This window comes from Bombus terrestris, chromosome 10, assembly GCF_910591885.1.
Source record: "Bombus terrestris chromosome 10, iyBomTerr1.2, whole genome shotgun sequence".
Lineage (NCBI taxonomy): Eukaryota > Metazoa > Arthropoda > Insecta > Hymenoptera > Apidae > Bombus > Bombus terrestris.
The window spans coordinates 15,247,208-15,272,774 of NC_063278.1; the positions used below are offsets into that span (position 1 = coordinate 15,247,208).

At 35.6% G+C, this 25,567-nt stretch overlaps 1 protein-coding gene across 2 annotated transcripts; it reads left to right on the plus strand.

Moving 5' to 3' along the window:
- The first annotated feature begins 2,313 nt into the window (after window positions 1–2,313).
- Window positions 2,314–12,748, plus strand: LOC100650185 (phospholipase B1, membrane-associated). Of its 2 annotated transcripts, XM_012319841.3 has the most exons (7): window positions 2,317–2,617; window positions 3,944–4,033; window positions 6,464–6,675; window positions 6,803–6,979; window positions 7,459–7,757; window positions 8,764–8,942; window positions 9,023–12,748. In XM_012319841.3, the coding sequence occupies exons 1-7, from the start codon at window positions 2,488–2,490 to the stop codon at window positions 9,187–9,189; spliced, it is 1,254 nt and encodes a 417-aa protein (XP_012175231.2). In that variant the 5' UTR covers window positions 2,317–2,487; the 3' UTR covers window positions 9,190–12,748. The 2 variants fall into 2 exon arrangements, with proteins under 2 accessions (XP_048265705.1, XP_012175231.2); XM_048409748.1 differs by lacking the exon at window positions 3,944–4,033 and having other exon boundaries at window positions 2,314–2,617.
- Window positions 12,749–25,567: the final 12,819 nt, after the last annotated feature.

The window sequence follows — 25,567 nt, forward strand, 5'->3', positions numbered from 1 at the left end:
ATAGCGGTGATCACTTAATTTTTATTTTCTTCACAGGGAATATTTCGCGGTAATAATAGAAATATCATGGAAAGTTTCAAGTATTTGTGTTTAAAATTATCACAGACGTACTACGCCTTGTTGAAAATTAACGAACTATACGTCCACTATACGAATAATACGAAGAGTAAACATACATGATGTTACATCATGTACCACGATGGTAAATTTACAAAACAATTTATGATAATTTTTACAAGTGTTTAGTTTCCGTGACTTGGCATGAGATCTCGCGAGTATTTAAGCGAGTATGTTAATATGAAAATCAACAAGTAGCACTTAGGCAAACTTAGCATTGAAAATCTAAGCATCACTATTATTACATTACCTCATTTTTTAGTACTTTACTTTTGGTTGTGATCAATCATTAACCTTTTTGTTAAAGTCATTGACTCCATAACAGTCTAGCAAGTTTGACAGAATTCTTCCAAATATGCCTATGTGGTCTTATTGTAGGATAAAAGAATGCAAACAAATCAGAGTTCTTTTGTAGAAAACAACGACGAAAAAGAAACGTTTTTATATACTTGATATCCTTACTTACATGTATGTATTATGTATGTATACTATCGCTCATGAATATATATCCGCATACTTTGTTTGATTTGCACAAGCAGTGTATGGGTTTTATCAAAATATGTAAATTAATGATGAATTAGTAATTAACAGCAACATTTACTTACTATTTTTTACGAAATTAGCAGTCTATAAGACCAAATTAATATCACTTTATATCATACGGAATATCATCAAACGGAATACGTAAGTCACGGATTAGGTTTGATGATTGATAATTCCGAGATGTAATTTGTGGTTCCCTTGCAGTCTATAAATGCCAACAACGACATATCCAAAAAGCATTTCAAATTAGTCCAAATACAATTCCATTCAATAACTCTGTTCTAATTTATAAAAAGCAGCGCAAATTACATACGGAACGTCATCAAACAGTATAATCAAATATAATAAATGTTATATTACAGCATATATCGTTTTTGATCAGGAGATATGTGAAAGTGAATAGAAGAGTAAAGTTTGTGAAAGAGAAACTCTAATTAAAAGCAACTTTACTTTGAAGAAAAACCAAACTTCTAATTTGGATACTGGCGCTACACTACGCGATTTCGATTCGTATGCAGATCATGAATTTCCTGGTGGTACGTGGTACCGTTCCAGGAACGCCAGCCTCTTTGTCACGTTCCTCGATTTCGTCGGCTACATCTAGAATAAAAAGATCCGATCGGGCAGACATCGTGATATCATTTACCAACGTCGCAATTACAAATGTTCTGTGGTGTAATTTCGAGTCAGAACAATGATTCATTGAATCTATAGCAGACACAAGTATGGTTCCTAAGATCAAAAGCTATGCTTCCTACGTGTATATACATATGTATTACTTTTTAAGTTATAAAATTTTTATGTTGACATTTTTTATTCATTGCCCTTTTATCATTTAGATTTATTTTCGTTCAATAGACAGTATTATGTAAAGAAATTACAGAATTACTAAATTTATGCAACATAAGTTTCAAGTTAATTACTGTAGAATGAAAGTAGAACGCTATACTATACTATTCTATTGTAGAATACTAATCGTCAGTAATACGCTATAATAATACTATAGTTGAAAAATTACATTATATTTTTATTCAAATTTTGTGAAATTATTTGTGCAATTATATATAATAATAATTTATTTATAGAGATTTGTTGATCAAATTTTATTTTATGTGACATGTACATGTACTAAATTATTGAATTTATGAGATTTCCGCACATTTCGATTTAAATATTATGAAATTAATACATTTAGCAACTAATTTTCATTTAGTAATATGTTAATAATACTAACACTTAATACGTTTTAATGGAATTATATACTGTGACAATTTCGATTTTTTCATCAAAAACGGTATCATTGAAAATGTATGTGTAATTTATCTCAGTACATAAATTATTATTTTATGCTTAAAATTAAAAATCAGAATCCTTTGAATGGAGACACCTATAGCTAATCGTCCTTTTTAAAGGGATCGACTCGTTCCATCGACTCGTTTTATACTTGATTGGCAAGGGGATAAGGTAGATTGCCAAATCTTTCCTAAATCCAATTTCGTTTACAACATCACAATTATCTTCATTTTATCCCAATCGCATCACAGATAAGACAACCTTCATAGCGATCATTGAATCTCATCATCAAAAGTCAGAACCAGCTACTTACAGCACGATCAAGGTTTAGAATGATACGCGTACGCAGCAGCCAGCACAAACTTTTGTGTCGTTTAGCGAGTACACCTGTCTCAGATCGCCGCAAACTTTGAGAGGGAAAAGAAGGATACCATCTCGAATCCATTCGGTATTGTTATAAAGTTATAAGAATTACGAAACACGAGTGTTCGCGAAAGCCGTATCATCACGTCAATTGGCCCAATAAAACGTGCGATGAACAAGTTTCGTTTGTATCTTTTGTTACAATTATGCGTGCTGACCGCGTCTCAGAAAACGGCTTTAGATTCGCCGATAAATTTGTACTTCTATCGTCAAATTCGTAATTGGTTTTTCCAAAATATCGGTATGTGTTTATTTAATGTGATTAGTTTACAACAATATTCTTTTTGTATATATAAATATATATAATATATGTATAAAGGAATGCTGTATAATTCCTAGTTAACGTGTTTTTAAAAAGTTGCAGAAAAAAAGAAATATTTGTGAAAATGTGATGGCTAAGGAAATGGCACTTGTTTCGTTTTGTGATATTTAAGAAAAATGTATGTAATTCTTGTTAGATTTACAATGTGTAGAGAGTTTGTAATGTTTTTAGGAGCAAGTTGTTTTTGAAAAATTCATCGATTAATATTCGATTATTGATTATCATATTTTTTGGTCAGTTTACAATATTGATTATAAAGACATAATCTGTATGTGTAATAAGTCAAGATTACAAAATTTTATACTCTATGCAACATATTTTAAAATACTATATTAATTACTCATCTATCTAACATTTATGGTGTTTCTTCAATTTTTCCTTCACATATACGAAACATGAATTTGGAGCTAGTTTGCGCATTTCATTTTTCCATATCTTTTCGAAATATAGGTTTAATATAAATTTATGAACAATTATATTTCGAACATTATATTTCATGTGTGTTGTGTGTTGTGTGACATCCAACAGAAAATGTGCGATATGAATCGTCGGAACGAAATGAGAAATACTTTAAAAGCTATAAAATAGTAAAAGTGGTACAGAAGTTGTAAAAATGTATATGTAACACTAACAATAAGTGGAACACTTCAATGCATTAATATTACTAGTTGATAAATTGTTCTATTATGTAAGAAGATGATAAAACCCGAAAGTAGTTGTATAGACAAATCTATACGAAAAATATGACAAACGTGTAAAGTAACATTTTTACGTTTGATCCTTCTAATAAATCGATGTTGGAGATTCATTAATTACGGGCGTTTGAGTGTGATTTTACTTATGCTTTGACTTGATAAATATTCTATTTGTTATTTTAAATGATGAACGAACAATACAGCAAAAATATTTTTCATTAAAGAACTATTTTCTATCAATATAAACATTGTAGAAATAATTTTAACTTTTCTATCAACATAATTGCCTTTTATACATATATTGTGCTACTTAAATCACTTTGTAAAATTTTATTAATCAAAATTTTGTTTTGAAATGCTCAAACATGAAAATAGTTTCCTAGTTTTCAGACAGAATTATATCAGTAGCGTACTGAAAGTTACTTTTCGTCGTTTTTGCATTAATAGAAAATAGTTTTGATTCTATGTTTGTGTAAGCAAAATCACAAAATGGACATTCGCCCAAATCGTAATGAGTGAGTCGTTTGACGTAATCAAACATATTTTCTAGGTGTAAGAAATGAGGGACGATCAGCACGAAATGAAAGAAAATTTCAAAAGCAAGTTCCAACAGACGTTCCATTTCCTTGTAACGTTACAGGTAGTTAAACAGTTTCTATCTATTATTATTATTAAAAAAAAAAAGATAAAATCATCTTTAAATATTATTTCTTCCTATTCACTTTTCCAAAATCACTGTTTAATTTAAATTATAGTGAGACATGTTTTATTTGTGAAATTTGTATTAAACATCTAGAAATTTTAATATGCCTGAAGCGTTTATTTCCGTTTGCTGGTACAAACTGCCAGATCTGTTCAATAACTGTCCATGATTTGTCCCCACCACTTTGCACTGGGGTGGCTTGCCCTTGAACCAGTGACGTGAATAATATGATGCGATAGCAGCTTCTCTTTCAAGATCTGTATCGCCTTCGTATCGGTGAAACAACACTAATGCAACGACAAAACTTTCTTATTTTTTATTTTTCGTCAATAAAAATTGTATTCATACATTGGTAAGATTTTTTTTATTAAAATGAGGCCAAAAACGATACTCTTATAGAATTTGGTTATGCTGATTCAGCTTATGAATCTTCCTTCTTCGTTTGCTGTTTTTTTCTATGTTCATTGTTGTCGGCAACTTGTATAGAACTCGTTTATTTGCTTCGCACTACTTGTTAAGAATCGCAAAAATAACAGTAGTTATTCAGCAGAGAAGTGAATCAAACCAGTTATTCTCGAATGGGGCAGTTTTCTGTTTGTATACTATTCAATATGCGGCACCGCTTTGAGTACTTAACAAATGCAAGAACACGATTCTTCTCCACATACGGCAAGCGTGAAGCGATTTAAAGAATGGTATGTGAACATTTAACTTGGATTATTTGGGAGCAGAGTTGCCAAGCGTAGGGTAGACATGACGTCATGTAGGTCTATATACACCTATCTGACTTGTGTGCGCTCTGCGTTGGATTGCGGTACTAATCGGCAATTATGTCGCTAAGCACGTGGAACACTTGACTTATATTTTTCAAATATTAGAAGGTCCTTTAATCTCTACTTCTATGTTTTTAATAGAATGGATTGAGATATATGTAATATCGATTAGACGTAGGAGAAGACACACGATAGTAATGGAGATATTATTAATTTCTGCACTTATTTTGCTAAATCCAAGTAATGTGTATCCTATTATGATATAAGTGTAAGGTTATAAAATGAGTATTTTTATATTCAGTATATGTTCTGTGATTGTTTAGTCTAAATTTTATATTTTATGTATATGTTTTGTAATATTCACTTTACATTATAATATGATATTATAATAGAACACACATTACTTGGATTTAGCAAAACAAGTGTATAAATAAATAATATATCCATTATTATTTTGTGTCTTCCCCTACATCTAATCAATATCACATATATTTTTCAGTTCATTTTATTACAAACAGAGAAGTAGGGGTTAGAGGTCCTCTTATATTTTCCGAACGTAAATCAAGCGTCCCACGTGTTTAGTAATTGTAAATGTAATAAAGTAATGATTAGTACCACAACTCATCGCATGGCGTGCACAAGTCGGATAGGTGTATATTTATACGTCTATGTGACGTCATGTCTTCCTTATACCTGGCAACTTTATTTGGGAGCAGTTCGTGAATAGCTTACGAACAATTATAAACCTCTAATAAAATTAGATTTTAATTGGTAAATTTAATGGATTTAATTTAAGCTACTTATATTTACGATACAAATTTTGACAGATATATAACACTAATTAAGAAGAAGAATTGTATGTGTACATCTTCCATCCTCATAGAAAGAGAATGATCGCTAAGACAAGAGACCCGTATGTTTAGCTATACATTGTATCATAAAACGAGTCAGAATTTCTAACTGCACACATTTTACAACATTGTTTTCAAGAAATTCTGACCATCCTGTATCAATAATAAATCTATTATACTATCCAACATAATATGTCTATATTTACCCATTAAGTAACTAAACATGAACCGAAATACATCATGTTTGATCTCATTTTAACCAGAAAGATCTTTTGAATATGTTAATGAAAAGTTCATTAACGGTAAGCAAAAAGAAAAAAAGAAAAATAAAATAAAATACGGAAAAAAGAGTAAATTTTTGTTGTATAAGTATTGTCTCGCCAATATGTAGTCCTTTAATCTTTTTTAATTCTAATCTTCCTTCTTTATTTGCTGTCCCTTTTTATGCCAGTCGGCGTTGGCGAAATTAATACAAACAGTTTCAAAATGAAATCTGTTCCCTAACTATATATATACTCGGTAGCGGTCCCGTATTTCGAACACTTATAGATGAAACGCTGCATTAAACAAGTATAGCAAACTCTTTTATCTGCAATCAACATTTTATCGCCCAATTTTTAAGTTTTGGTTACATTTAAATAGGTTTAATTTCGTATCTGTATACAATTATTGAGATTTGTTGTTATCAATCAATATAATTATAATAACTTAATATTTTAATTTTTTTACACTAATCCTTTTAGATGGTAGATCTCCTAAAGTTCCCGACTCAGTTCATCATCTGAGACCAGGTGACATAGATGTTATTGCCGCGATGGGCGATTCTTTGACAGCCGGAGCTGGAATTTTTGCAACTAATTTATTGGAGCTGCCCATTGAGAATAGAGGTGCATCAGCGAGTATTGGTGGTCAAGGAACTTGGCGTACATATTTGACGCTTCCCAATATTTTCAAAGTATGTTACTCAAAAATTGATCACATACATAAATTGTACAATCATTAATATATTTACTATCTTTTTATAATTTATATTAATCATAAAAGAGAATATAGCTTTCATAGCCGGCTCTTCCTATATATAGGAATTCAATCCCAAATTAATAGGCTATGCACTTGGAGATTCTTTGACTACTCAACCAGCTTCACAGTTAGATGTCGCTGAAATTGGCGCAATGTCCAGAGATATGCCATTTATGGCCAAACATCTAATCAATAAAATAAGAAATGACCCGAGGATAAATATGAAGAAACATTGGAAGGTTCGTGTTTTAGATAGAATAATTACATAATTAAATGAAAATAATATTAGTATTCTATTATATTACCACTAATAATGAGTTTTTAATAATGAGAATTATGTATTTAGTCTGTTTATAATTTTGTTAAAATCCATAATATTAGTAACATTATTGCTAGTAGTATTGTATTACTATATTTATTATGCCTGAAAATGTATTCAAGTGCTTTTATAGAAATATAAAAGTTATGCACAGTTTTCATATGTTTATTATGGCATAGACAAACAAAATGTCATACTATTTTTACTGAACTACTTACTAACTTTTACTGAAATAATTATGAAAGCTAAATATATTTGTTTTATATTAGGAGATTTTTGAGTAATCAAGTTAAAGGCGTTTAGTGTAAATATCAGTTTGGACAAAAAGTTCTTTTAATATTATTTTCGTTCCTTATTTCATTGATTAAGTAATAAAGCCTTTGTTTCTATGTTTTATAGTTGATTTTCTTGTTCATTGGACACAATGATTTTTGTACCGATATATGTGCACTGCCTTCTCCATGGTCTGTTTTGGATAACCATAGAACTGATCTAATTAATACTCTTAGGATATTAAGAGACAACATACCTAGAACTTTCGTCGCTATTCAGGTAATGCCTCATTTAAAAGAACTCGTTGCTACACGTGAAGGAAGAAACTCTTTGAAATGCTATATAATGACTACCATTGAATGCTCATGTTTATTCGCTTTGCAATTCAGAGATCGAAGACAGGAGTATTATGAAATAATAAATAGGTATGTATAATTCAGGCAACTTTCAAAGCTTTTTAAATACTTTATATTTGTCAAGATTTTATTATGTTATATTTGCAATATTTATTTTATATTATATATTATATTTATATTTTATATTTTTGTTATATGTTTGTAAACAATTTTATTGCTAAAAGTGATTATAACATTATAGAGGTTGACTTATTTTAAAATGATCCTCAACAATTAGTTAACTCTAGTTGTAGACTTATTTTTCATTTTAACTTTAATTTTTTACTTTAATTTAAAGTGGTTAATTTTAATGCAAATTATATTAATTACCGTGCATATTTCCATTACATTATCTTTATGTGTACAATATTACGATAAGGTAGGGTTACTCGAGTCAGAAGAATATTTAATATTTGATGCAAAATAAATCTGATTTGCAATTCACAAAATTCAGAAGCTCTTTTTTAATTCAAATTGGTAAGCCCCTTAAGTCCTACATTTGCAAATAGGCTACTAGACTCGTTATTAGCGACATGACAAACGGTGAATTATATCGTGTACTTAGATGAACTTCTATTCGTCAAAAGAAAATTTTTTTAATGATAATATTCGCAGTTGTAATTATCATAATACGATAGCGTGTGTATGTTATTTCTACAAGTTATTTTGTTGTTTATTTTCTTACTTCTTATACTTATTCGCTGACTCAAATAACCGTGTCCTATGGTCTTGCGGTTACTCGAATTATTTTCTCATTTTTGATATATTTTCTTGCTAGCCCTAAATTATACATAAAAGGCTATGTTGATAATATATGATGTTTGATAATATCTGTATAACAAGTTTGATTGTTCTGTGCAAAGTACAAAACTGAGATGTTGTATCTCAACATCTTAGATAACTTAACCATAACCTCAAATAACCATAATATTGCTATATTCCTTTGGTAGGTTTTATGTAGGTTAATTTTAAGTAAGATATCGATTCTAAGATGCGTATGAAGGACATGCAGATACCATTTTGCCCCATATTTTAGGTGGCAAGAATTAGAAGAAGAAGTGGTTAATTATTCAGAATTTCATAGAAATGACTTCACTGTAGTGAGTTTACCAACTCTGAAACACGCAAAGGTACCACTTGCCAAGGATGGATTTGCTGATTTGTCATATCTTTCTGCTGATTGTTTTCACCTAAGTCAAAAATCTAATGCACTATGTAGGTAAAATGGATGATATTATATAATTCAACAACTTTTATATAAGTAATCGAATAAAAATTGTTTCCTGTATCTCAAGTGGCAAATAATCTATGGAACAATTTGCTAGAACCAGTTGGTAACAAGTCTTCCACTTGGACTCCACTACACGGAAGATTTTTATGCCCTACCTTGGAAAGACCGTTCTTGATGACACGTGAAAATTCACACAATTTTTTCTACATTAAAGACACGCCCCTAGTTTAATATTATACAATTGAAATAGTAGTCATTGAGATTTGGTATAGTAGACACAAAGTGCCATTTTAGTCCACAATTAAATTTTCTTAATATAGTAAATATTTATTTATAATTGTTAACAAAGTTATTTTTCCAGATATCTCTGTTATTGCATGTAATCTCATCACGAACTTTATTCATTTCACAGCTGCACTTACTACTTTATATGTCATACTAATTTTCATTAGCGTTCTTATTTTTTATTTTTTAAACACTTTGATATACCATACACGATATATGCTTTGATATACGCAGAAAAAGGAGTGTAAACGTCGATGAATTTTTAAATTTCAAACGAAGGATGATTTTAATATTGTTTCAGAGATACTCAATATATGTTCGGGATTTTGGATGGTCCTCAGTTTACAGTACGGACGGTACATTTGCTATTTTTTGGAAAGTTGGAATTTTCCACGCTATGTATTGTAAGGTTTACAATTCGGACCGCGTCGAAAAAATAATTGGCATCTTAAGCACTCGGCGGATCCTCTCAACAGTAAATCACGTGACATAAACCTCGATACCAGATGAAACTCGACAATAGACTAAGGACCATGGCATCAACTGGACGTTACGCTATGCTCACAACAATTCGACAGTTACAGGATTGGGCAGAAACAGTTTCCTACTTCATAGGAAATGTTGACTAAAACACCCCCCCCCCCCCCCCTAGACTGACAGTTAGCCCTTAACGCTTCAAATATGCCTCTGAAACATCACCGATGTGCTGCGTTCTATTCCAAGTGTGCCTCTCAAGCACTGTAAATAAAACCAATCAATAACGTCAAAATGTTGTTTCCTGAGAAAATCGTTGAAATGGTGGCAGAAATTGTTTTTTTGGGGATTAGAAACAAGCTTAATAAATGCTTATATACTTTACAAGATTTTTCAGGAAAGGAAAGGAGAAAGTATGATGTGAATAAGCTGGAGTTGCCGGTCGATATTCACAATTAGAAGTCGGAGCGTTAAGGGTTAGAATATAAGCACCAGGTGCTTCAAGAGACAACAGATTTATCACACACTCGCCCACGTTTAAAATCCGTTACTTACAGTTCATATTCTCTCGTTTATACTAAATAGTTCAAACAAACCTATTAAACACAAGCTTACTTACTAAGAAACAAACTGATCTCACACCGAAACGTAAGTCGCACACTTGTTTTTTGAGTCACCTCCATAAATCTCCCTCACATTCTTGCTTAAATTATCGGAGCCATAATTCACACGAGTCTACCATGGCTCCTAATTAAGAAGAACGCATAAAAATTTTAAAACTGCAACCCGTAGCGTTCAAGATAGAATTAGAATCGTTTCAAACGGTACTTGATACCTATAATGAAGAAGCGTCAGCAACAATCATTCGGATTTATTTGGAAGTATTAAAAACAGAATTTACCGCATTTAAAAAAGTTCAAAGCAGATTGGATGATACAGACGATGGTCAGTTAATGGATGAATATTTTACCATAAATTAGGGCTCTAGATATAATTGAAAATGCAAAAACGCGGATAAGAGAGCAAACCGAAATTAATACGCGAAACCCATCAAACAAGAACAAGAACCGCCTGAGCGGGTTGAAGTCTCGGCTTATATATTTCTTGGTTTATGATGTTGGGGGGGGGGGGCTCGGTGTAGGTTATGATATGGAAAAGTGTCCGAAGGTCGGGGGTCGATGTCTTATCTATGATGTGGACTAAGGTGTGTCATAGCTTCTGTGTAGGCTATGATGATAAGGTGGTGATGTGTCCAAAGGAGTCCGAAGCTCAGCGATTGATATCCTATCTTTGATGCGGGTTGATATGTGATTGATGTCACACCATAAACGGCACCATTCTCTTCCGCATTTGAATACGTTTAATTCATCACAGCCAGCTCAAACACATCTAATATGTCATTCGTCCCATATATCTTCAAATGTTATCTTGTCGACTTCTATCATAAATATCACCGATCGGAACGGAGACGCATAACCGTGTACAGACTTACGACATTCCTGTTCCGAGACACATTTTCCGATCGAAAAAATATGAAAGCGTCACAGTTTAAACACGCACAGAGTTGCCGTACTGTTACGTGGCACCAATCAAATGACATCGCAGATCAATCAAATGATTCGTGCGAAAATCTAGTCACACATCAGTAATTATACGACAGAATTGACATTTCTAATTATTAATGAAGTGCCGTCACTAGTTTCGCTAGAAAATGTTAATCGCGACAATTTAAAAATATCACGTGATCCAACATTTGATCGATGTCTGTCTGATATCGATGGTCTCCTTGGAGCTCATCCGTTTTGGGACTTCGTTCGCGTAGGAAAAATTAGCCTAACGTACCAGGAAATTCAATTACATAACACAGAAGTAGGCTGGATCCTCACGAGCGAAACGATAGAAAATGGCACTACCTGACCATATTAAAACCTTTAGGAACATAGAGGAACGCTCTTCAACGAGAATTCTTTATCCAGAAGAACACGGAACACTCTACACAACACATTCCACATGCGATTCAACTGGAAGGCAAGTGTATAATTACGAAACTATTTGTTAAACAATCGCATAAATTGGCACTTCATCCTACCTCGCGCACCACTCTTAGGTGGATTATAGGAAGCCACCGCTAAGTCACCCAAACACATCGTGATTCTCATGGTAGGAAACACATTATTCGCATACCAAGAATTATCCACTAACGTGATAGAAATTGAGGCGAGTTTGAAGTTCAGACCATTGATTCCATTATCCTCGGATCCCAATGACCACAGTCCGTTGACAAGTCATTTCCTAAAATGTGACTCATTAACAAGTACTCTAGAGTGCAATCTTACAACATTCAAAACAGGACGATTGTCCGCGTGGCAAAAAAATACAACCACCGAGACAACACTGGTGGAACATATGGGATAAAGAATATCTCTATCAACTAATGATTGGGGAAAAGTGGCATCAGCATGGCACAACAAAATCCAAGGAAAGCGTGATGGTCGTATCAAGGTTTATACCACGTGGTTTACTGTTGAGAGGACCAGTCGAGTGCTTAGGATGCTAATTAACCTCTCGACACGGTCCAAATTGTAATCCTTATGTAGTGTGGGAAATTCCAACTTCCCAAAAAATAGTAGATGTGCCATCCGTACTGCAAACTGAAGAATCCAAAATCCTGAGCAATGTGATTTCTAATTATTTATCTGTTCTTTATTTTTTATTCTTTCGTTCTTGATCACTTGTTTTTTCATTTTTGTCAAAATAAAAAATTAATTATGAAATATATTTCAGAAGAATCGAACTTTTTATTTGTTAAATATTATGTATATTTTGTTCAGCCAAGTCAAAATTATTCAGTTTTAGAGGAAAACAAACTTCCACAGCAATTACCAAATACAAAGCTATTTTTTTCTATTTTTTTTATTGTTAAAGATAATATTGTAAATGAAAAAGATTGTATTGTTATTGCAACCACATTTGCAGATATAACAATTGTGTGTAAAATAATAAATAAAATATTGATTTATATATAGAATTATTATTTGTGGAAGTTTTAATATTCTTGTATACGCGGGGACAAATCGCTACCACGCTGGCTATGATACCTGCGTGTGAGAGTTGTCGAATATCCTGTGAGAATGATACGACACAACCATAATTTAAAAGTATATTTACAGACAATGACCATACAAACTTCACTTGGGGCAAGAGACGAGAATACAATTTGATAGTTAAGTTAAGACTTATCTTAACTCTGATGTCATGCGTGTGTGACAAACTTGTTTTTTATTTTTAATTTGTGCTTTACAATTTGTCCAGCTGGACATTTGGTAAATTTTTCTAACTTTATTACTAAATAACATGTGGATGGCTAGCCCCAACGAGATACCATCTTCCAGTTTGTCTATTTTATTTCTTTAACGAGGTCAGTGGGATGTTTCCTTCTTAGTCTTCTTTTTATATGGGTTTTGCTCGTTTCAGCAGCTAGTTAGTTTCGATGTGTTGCCAATCTTTCCTTGTATCTTTTTGCGTATTTGCCGATTTCTTCTTTGACAGTTGGTATTTTTAGATCATTGCGTATATCTTCGTTTCTGACATACCATGGGGCGTTAACCATTGTTCTGCGACTCTAGTTTATTTATATGTCTCATTGCTGCTGTCCCCCGTAGTGGTATTCTGTACGTCCAAATTGGTTTTATTATCGTTTTGTAAAATTTTAATTTGTTTTTTATGCTAAGTTTAGAATTTCGACTAGTTAACCAGTACATCTGTCTTCTTTTTATCCGTGTGCGATAAGTGAGACCGAAATGATCACTTAGGTGTAACGTGCGTGTTTTCTTTTTCCGCGGTGATAATGATTCTTGGATGACAATTTGCCCAATTCCAACGACAGTTTGCGACATTCCGATGGCGATTGGCATTATTCTGATGAGAGTTGCGAACCTGAATCTTTGCATAGAGTTTCAATTTGGAAAAAGGGCTAGTGATTGGTTCGCGGCGATCATTCGAGCTGCTCCTTTAGCCTGGATTGACCCATTACTTGGCTGAAACTATTGGCAATGACGTAATAAAATCGAAATATCGAAGCTAAACGTAACCTTAACGCAACCAGTCCAAAAGAAGTTTTCTGCGTTTGATATCGATTTTTGGATTTTTAAATGATTTAACAGAATATGGTGGGTAAGACATGATTTTTAGGATGTGTAGACGCACAAATTGCAGTCATAACCCTGGTAAAAATACGTGGAAGTTGGAAAATCCGAACATAACTTAAACGCAACCAGCCCAGACGAGTTTTTATAGGTTTATAATGGGATGGTAATTATGCCAAAAAGTGGGGATACTCTTAAAATTATCATGAAGCAAAATTACTTTGTGTTGCCTTTTTTGATATTCTGGTCGTTTTTCACGCAAAGCTTGATTCAAATCGATCATTTGTTGTTGGTAGCGCTCAGTATTAACGGTTTTACCAGGTTTTAATAGCTCATAATAGATCACACCCTTCTGATCCACGTTCTTCGTTCCTCACGTCAAAATTGCCACTTCTGAATTTTTTAAATCACCCAAAGCACTGTGATTTACCAAGAGCATGCTCACCGTAAGCTTCGACAAGCATTCGATGCGATTCTGCAGCAGTTTTCTTCAAATGGTAACAGAAAATCAATGCTGTCCGCAAATCGTAGTTTCCAGGCACAAAATTTGACATGTTCAGCGCTATTACAAACTATGCTGTTGTATGAAACTTGTATTGTTCTGAGTCGAAAATGTTTGTGAGATGTCAACAAAGACTTTTGGCATCAATGACGCAGTTTAGTGATAACTACATTATCAGCTAGGGCCATCTATAGGCAAATTCCGGTTTCATACTTACAGACCTGATAAGCGTCAGAGGACGTCCAGGCCTTAGTTGGGACAAAAGACAATAGCCAGTCGTTAAAAGTATCTAGAAGAGTCGGTTGACAACAAACAAACGCGCGAGTAGGATATTAAGGTCTTTGGAGTATAAGATATATGTATAACTGTTGTGTACTAAATAAAGGAAATTTTTTTGTATTTTCCGAATCCCTCCTATATCTTTACAAGAAAGTAAAATATAGTTGTGTGTGTTAAAATATATTTGATTTATATATTTAATAATTGATTGTCGAACAACTCTACTTGGAATTAAGTTAAGAATAGTTATAAATTATTATAATGGGTTGCAAAAATTAAAACTTTTGTAAAAAAGAATTCTAAAAAGTATGTTATTATTATAAGTTGAAATATTATTTAAATTCTTCTCCTTTTGGAATGGGTGATTACTGGTCAATTTTATATTTGAGTGTTATAGTACAATTATTTTTGTCATATTAGATCATCCTATAAGTTCATGCCGTTTTTCGAGCGGTTATATATGTTAAGATTGTTTACATACCTTTCAGTTTCATGAAAAAATGTAATCCCCCTCTCGTTGTACAACTTCTTCCCATTTTTCATTATTCCGTCTCGATAAAAGTTCTCTTGTTTTTCTTTAAAATATGGAATGTATACACAAATGTCGGCACGAACTTATGGGATGACCTAATAGATTGGTACTTAATATAAATTAATACAGTTGTAATACAATAAAATATTAGTGTTACAAAAGTGTAAATTTAGTTCTGACTTGAAAAAATATAAAAGTTACAGAAGTAATTATTATAATAAATTATTGAAGGAGATAATTTACAATAAAAATTTAAAAATTATGGTATATGATTGTATTATAATGGAAAAATCACTTTTCATGACATTGGTGAAGATCTTTACCTTATGACGAACTTTCCGCAATCTTGTAAGAGTTTTATCACCAGGTATACATAGTATGTGTAAAGAACATACGTGAGTTCGTCTTTGCTTCAACTCCTGTAACAGTGTTAATTGTTAATTTATGACATTTAAAACATTAGTTTATAACAACTAAGCTATTAATTTGTATCATCTAAGCCATTAATTTATAACACTGAAACTATTCATTTATAACAATAATTCCATTAGCTTATAACAATTATAGCACTAATAGATAACAATATACCATTAATTTAAAATAATTTTGCTATTTATTAATAAATTAATATTAATACTGTAATGCTAATTAATAAATTAAATAATAGTTCTACTATTAATTTAAATGAATTACGCTATCAATTCTGTTGAGGTTTTATCTCAGAATAGAGAGAGAAAATGAGTGGATGAATGTATTATAGGATTTCTTTATCAGAAATATTAGAAATTAGGATTCTAGTGATTTCTATACTATACGATCATTTATTGACAGATGGAATTATTACAGTGGATTAAACAGAAAACGATGATTATGTCACGACTGGCATACTTCAAATCCGATGGACCGATGATGGAGATAAAGATGTGGCGGCACTCGGCGACAATGTATATCGCCGAAGTGCCTAATGAGTCATCTATATCCTAACGGTCCTTCCACCGAATGTTCTAGAAGCGTGGCAACGGTCACGTACACCTGCAGGGTAGTGGAGATATTGAGGGATGACAAACAAAGAAGAAACAGATCCCATCGAAAGTCAAATTGTAAGAGCTTCAGTCTTGGAAAGTCACGGCTGGAGCTCAGAACCAAATCGCAGTCAGTGTAAATTCAGAATACAAGAAATAAATTTTCTTGTTTTTTTTTGTTACCTTAATTTTTTTCTTTTCGTTCGAGCTACCCCCTTTTTTATTTTACGTGACAATTATTTAACGTGAACTTACTGCAGTAATGTGATATGACTATGACAACTCTCGACTTTCGATTAACCACTCTTGACTCTTGACTCTCCGGTAGCTAACTGACGACTAACGACTGTGGTGCCGAAAATATATCGATGGCCGTTAGGCCTATTGAAGTTTTCCGATCCTTTCGGCTTGTCGGCACTTGCGCTTTATCACCAACATTGTGTGTATGTCGGCAATTTTTCCGCAGTACTACAATAGATACCAAAGAAGCCGCTGGAAAGAGAATCGTTATGACGCAAACGCGTCGTGTTTGTCACGTAAAAGAAGGAAACTCTCTTGATGATACAAAAAAACTTTATTTCTCAAGAGTCCAAGACCCTTGGCTACCACTTACAATGTTCAAGTATCGGCTCACAGTTCAGACTTTCGCGGCCGTCATTATTCGGAGTCTAAATACTAAGCAGGAACAATGAAAATTGATATATAAATGATATATAAATATTGATATTGTTCCTGGAAGTTTTCTTATCAGGGTGGCGAGGTGTTAATTGACCGGATGATATTTAGAAGTGTCAACCGTCCGGAGGATATTTAGAGGTATCATCTGTCCTGAGAATATTTAGAGTAGAGGTATCAACTGTCTGGAGAATATTTAGAAGTGGTCGCCTAAGGTGACGTCAGGGTAAAAGAGTTTGGGGTTACATGTTCGTCGTTAGTTATAGCTTTCGTAGGACTAAGAAAACTAAATACTACAGAAGATTTACAGTTTTCCTAAGAGGAAACTCACTTCAAAGAATTCTAAAAAACTAACGATTTATTTTATTTTATTTAATATTAACACTAAACTCATCAGTGTCGATCAAATTGACCGTTTTCAAACTTCTACACAATTTTTTTTTATTTGGGAGAGTTTTACAATCAATTATCATAATTTGGAAATAATTTGGAAGAATTTTACAATCAATTCTCATTGACAATTATAAGTAAATTATTCTGGCGTGGTATTATAATTTGAATAATAAGTGTTTATCGTATGTTTGATTCTAGTTGAATCTAATGCTTAAATGTAAAGGGTAGTGTCTTTAATCTGTGGATCGGATCCGTCGTGTCAAGTAATTTGGTCACTGATCACCCTCATCCCTAAACCTGGTAAACCAATATATGAAACCACCTCCTATCGCCCAATCAGTTTTTTACCTACCCTGTCTAAACTATTAGAGAGGATGCTCACGAATCGTCTCCTCCCACTCCTAGAAGAATTGAAAACACTCCCAGACCACCAATTCGGCTTCCGAAAACAACACTCAACAGTAGAGCAAATCCACCGCATAACCCATATGATCAGCCAAACCCTTGAAAAGAAAAAATACTGCTCAGCGGTATTCCTAGACATCCAAAAGGCATTCGACAAAGTAGGGCATGAAGGGCTACTCTACAAGCTTAAAAAGATCCTACCCCACCCATACTACTCCATCTTAAAATCCTACCTAACCAACAGACAATTCATAGTTAAATGCCTAGGCGCCACTTCCGCAACATTCCCAATAGAATCCGGCATACCCCAAGGTAGTGTCCTCGGACTCCTACTGTTCTCCATCTACACTGCCGACTTACCTATATCAAACGAGGTAACAATAGCAACATTTGCCGACGACACAGCACTATTAGCTACCCACGCAGATCCGGCAATTGCCTCATCCACTCTCCAGCGAAGTCTCGACACCATGGAAAAGTGGTTCCAAAAATGGGGCTTCAAAATAAACGAAAAAAAATCCTCTCATGTAACCTTCACGCTCCGAAAACAAACTTGCCCCCAGGTCACCATTAACAACATAATAATCCCAAGCAAGGACTCCGTAAAATACCTGGGTATGACCCTGGACAGGAGGCTAACTTGGAAAAGACATATCTCAGAAAAAACAAAGCAATTAAAGGAAAAACTAAGAAAATTCTATTGGCTCACGGGCCGACGCTCTAAACTAAACATACAGAATATACAGAATATACAGAATATACATACTAAATATACAGAACAAAATAACCCTCTACAAGGCCGTAATAAAACCTGTCTGGACCTACGGAATCCAACTATGGGGAACAGTAAGTAATTCCAACATTGAAATACTCCAACGCTTCCAATCGAAAACGCTAAGATCCCTATTAAATGCACCCTGGTATGTTACCAACGAAACAATCCACCGTGACCTCAAGATACTTACAGTCAAAGATGAAATACACAAGTCCAGAAGCAGATATAACACAAGAGTCAACAACCACCACAACCCACTAGTCACCCAACTACTGGACACGACGGACCAGATCCGCAGACTAAAAAGAAAATACCCACTAGATTAAATCCTTAGTCCTACTAGAATCAACAATATAAAGCTATTATAATCCATGTCATTGTATCACGCCAAATTAAGTTACTGAAAATTCTCAACGAGAATTGATTGTAAATATTCTAATAAAAAAAAAAAAAAAAAAAAGTAATTTGGATATTTCTTCTTTAACTGTAGGCATCTTAAGGCCGTGATGTTTGTTTCGTTGGTAACATACAAGGTGCATCTATTAAGGATCTTAGAGTTTTTGATTGGAATCGTTGGAGAATTTCTATGTTGGAATTACTCGCTGTTCCCCATATTTGGATCTCATAAGTCCAAACAGGTTTTAATATGGCTTTATATAGCATTATTTTACTCTGCATGTTTAAGTTGGAGCGTCTGCCCATGAGCCAGTAGAATTTTTTTAGTTTTGTTTTCAATTCTTTGGATTTATCTACGATGTGTCGTTTCCATGTCATTCTTCTGTCCAGAATCATGCCCAGATATGTGATTGTATCTTTGTTTGTAATTGGAATATTATTTATGGTCACTTGTGGGCAGGATTGTTTTCAGGATTGTCTATGAAAGTTATATAACTGGATTTATTTTCATTTATTTTGAAGCGCCATTTGTGGAATCACTTTTCCATAGAGTCGAGACCTCGCTGAAGAGTTGAGGAGGCAATTAGGTCTGAGTAGGATGTTAATAAGGCTGTATCACCAGCAAATATCGCTGTGGTTATATCTGTTAAAATTGGTAAATCGGTAGTGTAGATGGTGAACAGTAGAGGTCCGAGGACACTGCCTTGGGGTATGCCAGCTTCTATTGGAAATGTTGCGGTTATAGCATCTAAGTATTTAATCATGAACGGCCTATTGGTTAGATATGATTTTAAGATGGAGTAGTAGGTGTGTGGTAGGATTTTCTTTAGTTTGAACAAAAATCCTTCATACCACACTTTATCGAACGCCTGCTGAATGTCCAGGAATACCGCAGAGCAATATTTTTTCTTTTCTAAATCTTGTCTGATTTTATGAGTTAGACGATGAATTTGCTCTATCATAGAATGTCGCTTCCGAAAACCGAATTGATGATCTGGCATTGTTTCCAAATCCTCTAAGAATGGAAGGCGTCGTTTCGTTAGCATCTTCTCAAATAGTTTGGACAAAGTCGGTAGAAGACTAATTGGGCGATAAGAGCTAGTTCCGTGTAGTGGTTTTATAGGTTTAGGGACAAGAGTAATTAATGACATTTAATTAAAAATAGAAGTGATGAGTACAATCCCTTTTATAGAAGCTCCTTAATAGCTTTGTTACTTATCAAATCACGTCTCGATGCTTTCCTGGGATTTAGACGACGGATTAATTTTATAATTTCCAGAGATGAGAAAGGCTCAATAGGAGGAGACATCTGAAAGGGAGAGTGTAAGTATTCAGTTATTTCTTCCGCAATAGTGGAGGAATACGGTTTGAAGACATTAGTTAGGTTTTATTTATTTATTTATTAGAATATTTACAATCAATTCTCGTTGAGAATTTTCAGTAACTTAATTTGGCGTGATACAATGACATGGATTATAATAGCTTTATATTGTTGATTCTAGTAGGACTAAAGATTTAATCTAGTGGGTATTTTCTTTTTAGTCTGCGGATCTGGTCCGTCGTGTCCAGTAGTTGGGTGACTAGTGGGTTGTGGTGGTTGTTGACTCTTGTGTTATATCTGCTTCTGGACTTGTGTATTTCATCTTTGACTGTAGGTATCTTGAGGTCTCGGTGGATTGTTTCGTTGGTAACATACCAGGGTGCATTTAATAGGGATCTTAGCGTTTTCGATTGGAAGCGTTGGAGTATTTCAATGTTGGAGTTACTTGCTGTTCCCCATAGTTGGATTCCGTAGGTCCAGACAGGTTTTATTACAGCCTTGTAGAGGGTTATTTTGTTCTGTATGTTTAGTTTGGAGCGTCGGCCCGTGAGCCAATAGAATTTTCTTAGTTTTTCCTTTAGTTGCTTTGTTTTTTCCGAGATATGTTTTTTCCAGGTTAGCCTCCTGTCCAGGGTCATGCCCAGGTATCTTACGGAGTCCTTGCTTGGGATTATTGTGTTGTTAATGGTGACCTGGGGGCAGGTTTGTTTTCGGAGCGTGAAGGTTACATGGGAGGATTTTTTTCGTTTATTTTAAAACCCCATTTTTGGAACCACATTTCCATGGAGTCGAGACTTCGCTGGAGAGTGGATGAGGCAATTGCCGGGTCTGCGTGGGTAGCTAATAGTGCTGTGTCGTCGGCAAATGTTGCTATTGTTACCTCGTTTGGTACGGGTAAGTCGGCAGTGTAGATGGAGAATAGTAGGGGTCCGAGGACACTACCTTGCGGTATGCCGGATTCTATTGGGAATGTTGCGGAAGTGGCGCCTAGACATTTAACTATGAATTGTCTGTTGGTTAGGTAGGATTTTAAGATGGAGTAGTATGGGTGGGGTAGGATTTTTTTAAGCTTGTAGAGTAGCCCTTCATGCCATACTTTATCGAATGCCTGTTGGATGTCTAGGAATACGGCTGAGCAGTATTTTTTCTTTTCAAGGGATTGGCTGATCATGTGGGTTATGCGGTGGATTTGCTCTACTGTTGAGTGTTGTTTTCGGAAGCCGAATTGGTGATCTGGGAGAGTTTTCAATTCCTCTAGGAGTGGAAGGAGACGATTCGTGAGCAGCCTCTCGAATAGTTTAGACAGGGTAGGTAAGAGACTGATTGGGCGATAGGAGCTGGCTTCATATATTGGTTTACCGGGTTTGGGGATGAGGGTGATTAGTGAGATTTTCCACGCCTTAGGAAAGTGTTCAAGGCGGAGGATGGCGTTAAAGATTGATGCGATGAGTGCAATCCCTTTTATGGGGAGTTCCTTGATTGCTTTATTTCCTATTAGGTCGTGACCTGCTGCTTTCTTGGGGTTTAGGCGACTGATTGCTTCTATGATCTCTGCAGAAGTGAAGGGTTGGATAGGAGGGGACATTTGGAAGGGAGTGTGCAGGTATTCGGTGACGTCCGCTGCAGCTATGGAGGAATGGGGTTGGAATACTTCAGTCAAGTGTTTGGCAAATAGGTTGGCTTTTTCTATAGGGCTACGCGCCCATCCACCCTGCGGGCGGCGGATTGGAGGTATTATTTGTGGGGGGCGCGTGAGTTTCCTGGAGGCTTTCCATAGTGAGTAGTTTGAGTCGGCTGTGGGGGACAGGCTGGCGAGATATTTGTGAAAACGGTCATTATTGTAGTTCTTTATGGTTTTGGATAGTTTTCTAGTTGCGTTGTTTAGTTTGCGTTTGTCCTCCGGTGTTCTATGGGTCTGCCATATCCTTCTTAGTCTACGTTTTTCTGCTATTTTTTTAAATATGTACTGGGGGTATTCGTGGTTGCTGATGGACGTTTTTGCCGGTGTGGAGACGCGGATAGCGTTTATTATGCTCGCATTTAGGTATTCCGTGGCTGCTTCGATTTCGTCATTGGTTTTTAGTGAGGTTGAGGCTGAAGTTGTGTGGGTAAAGACTTCTCTAAAGAGCTGCCAGTTGGTGTGTTGATTATGAATGGAGCCATTAGGTGTATTTTCGATGATAGTTGAACTGACTGTTACTATCACGGGGGAATGATCAGAGGAGAGATCAGCCGAGGAATTGATTTGGACGTGTCTTGGCGAGATATTTTTAGTTATAAAGAAATCAAGGAGATCGGGTATTTTGTTTGTGTCGGTGGGCCAGTGTGTGGGTTCGTATGTGGTAAGGTAGTTGAGGTTGTTGGATATTATGCTGTTGAGGAGGTTTTTGCCTCTTACTGTAACCAGTCTGCTACCCCATTGGGTGTGTTTAGCGTTGTAGTCTCCTCCGGCTATGCATCTGTTGCCCAGGGTGTCCAGGAAGTGGTCGAAGTCTTCTTTGGCGATGGAGTGTCTGGGAGGGCAGTATACAGCTGAGGTGGTGATTGTACCATGACAGTCTTCTATTGCTACGTTTGTTGCTTGGAGGTAGTCTTTCTGGAATGGTGGAAGTTCGTGGTGCTTGATGATTGACTTGATTATGATTCCGGTGCCGCCGTGAGCCTTTCCGCTGGGGTGTTGGGTGTGGTAGAAGTTGTAGCCGTGTATTTTGAGGTAGTTTTTGTCGGTGAAATGGGTTTCGGATATGAGCATCACATCGATTTGCTGTTGTTTTAAGAATAGTTCTAGCTCAGATTTGTGCTGAGCTAGACCGTTGGCGTTCCACAGAGCTATTCGCATTGGTTTTATTTTGCTTCTGTGTTTATGAATTTGTCCATGAAGAGTGTGAGTAGTGACAGCAAGTTGTTAATTTGCTCAGTTTGCTTCTCGATAAGTTTTTCGAGTCTGGTAAAGTTGTCTGTGCTTTGTGGGGTGGGAATTCTATTTTCTGTGTGTACACTGTGTGTTTTCGAGTTGTATACGTTTCCTTGCGTTGCTTGCGCATAGGATACTGTTGATGAGGTGAGTTTTTGGGGTTTAGGTTCTTGTATGTTTATGTCCTTGGGTCTCAGTTTTGGATACCTTATATTATGTAGCGATTTGTAGGCTGAGCATCCTTTGTAGTTTGCAGGATGCTCTCCTTGACAGTGGATACACTTGGCGGGGGTTTCCGGGGATTTAGTGCATTGGTCAGTGGGGTGATTACCTGCACATTTTACGCACCGGAAGTTGTGATTGCAGTATTTCTGCGTGTGGCCGTACCTTTGGCACCTTTTGCATTGTATTATTTCTTTCTTTACAAGAGGTGGCTCGAACTTAACTATGGAGTTCATCAGCCGATTGATATTGTAGATTTCTTTGTTGTTTGTTTTTTGTTTTAAGTCTATAAAGAATAAGGATAGTGGGTTTTTTGTGATTCTGTGCTTAATGTTGCTGATATTAGTTACTTCGTGGCCGTGGTTTGACAGTTCGCACTTTAGTTCGTCTAGATCGACTGAGTGATGGATGTTGCGTAGCACCACTCGAAATGGTCTTTCTTGTTTGAGCTGGTATGTGTGGAATTTAGCGTTTAATGTTTTTAATAGCTTGGTTAACTTTCTATAGGCGTCTGGGTGGGTCGGCAGTATTTTCACGTGGTTGTTGTTAATCTTTAGTTTGTAGTCCTCTTTGCTGATTTCTTTTTCGATAGTCTTAATCATTGACTGAATGTCGATTACGTCGTTTATGAATATCGGTGGGGGAGGGGGAATTCTTTGAGTATGGAGATTGTTTACCTTTTCGGTTGTAATCATGGAGTCTTCCGTGGACCCCAGTATTGAGAATCTATTGTAGGTGGTCACTTGGCTGGCTGATGGTTTGGTTTGATTCTTGTTTACGTTTGTCTTGGACGGTTCGAGCTTCCGTTTTTTTGTGTGCTGGTCGTTTACCAGGATGGATGTGTTGCCCTCTTGCCACGGGGGAGGAAAAATGGCGGTGTGATAATTTAGCTCCGGGGAGCCTGTTGGAAATGATAGAGCCATCATCGAGCTAGTTAATTCAGTGTGAAAGAACTAGTCGAGAGGCTGTTAACCCTGGCTAGGTTAGTTGGATTCGCTTTCGACAGATGGGCGTCACGTGGAGTTTTGTGAACTTCACAGGGCACTGGACACACGTCTGCACGTCACGGCACTCAGCAGCAACTGGATGGTCACTGCTGCTTTGTGGACTTTGCCGGGCACTGGACACACGTCTGCACGCCTCGGCACTCACGAACGAACTGACATTAGTTAGGTGACTTGCAAACAAATTGGCTTTTTGTATAGGGCTACGTACCCATCCACCTTGCGGACAGTTCAGCCTGTGCAGGCGACCTAAACGAATGTGCGAGACAGTACTCCAGTGAAAGTGCGGCAAGAGGGAAGAGAAAGCGGCAAAGTAAACGTCCATCGCCAAAACGTGGAAATATGCAGATTCCACCAATAAGAATAACTAACAAAGGAGAAACATACATTATAAATAGAGCTATAGGCTCTACAGAGGCAGAAAAAAAAGAAGTTAACATGGAAATATCACAAGCCAATAATATGAACAATGAACCAACACACCACGAAAAAAGCTGGACGGTGGCAACTTCCAGCAAAAAACGCAAAGTAACCCCGTTCGCAAGCGGGAGGAAAACCGAAATACTAGAAAAAAAAAACAATGGTTGTAGGATATCAAACTGCATAATTCATTTAGCGCACTGCCAGAAGAGACAGCAACGGACCCAACGGAAAGTCCGACAACCCGCATTGCTAAACCACCACCAATATACATAGATGCGAAAATAATAGACCCCCTCATTGAACTGCTAAACAACACTGCAGGGAAAGATAACTATGTTATCAAACAGATAAAAATAGACCAAGTGAAAGTGCAAACCAACACCCCAGACACATTCAGAAAAGTGACAAAATCACTAAAGGAAAAAAATGCAGGGTATCACACCTATCAGCTCAAACTCGACAAAAGCTACAAAGCTACAATCAGGGGATTACACCCAAAAACAAACACCGACAACATAAGCGAGGAAGTAGCAAAAATCGGACACCAGGTAAGGTCAATAAGCAACATAAACAAGTATGATACCAAGCTATTACCGCTATTTCTAGTTGAGCTAGAACCCAAAACCAACAACAAAGACATATATGATATAACAAAGTTATTAAATACAATAGTAAAAGTGGAGCCACCTAGATATAAAAAAGATATCCGGCAATGCGTAAGGTGTCAGCAATATGGACGCGCAAAAAATTATCGCGATAGAAGCCCGGCATGTGTGAAATGCGCAAAAAACCATTTAACAATACACTGCCCATCCACGGCAAAAATAGAGGAAGTTAGATGC

What these genes read in the sequence shown, in the direction of transcription:
- LOC100650185 (XM_012319841.3), top strand. Translation starts at nt 2,488, where the DNA reads ATGAACAAGTTTCGTTTGTATCTTTTGTTACAATTATGCGTGCTGACC. An exon ending in ATATGAAGAAACATTGGAAG is followed by an intron (nt 6,980 to 7,458) that starts GTTCGTGTTTTA and finishes TATGTTTTATAG; the next exon opens with TTGATTTTCTTGTTCATTGG. An exon ending in TATTATGAAATAATAAATAG is followed by an intron (nt 7,758 to 8,763) that starts GTATGTATAATT and finishes CCCATATTTTAG; the next exon opens with GTGGCAAGAATTAGAAGAAG.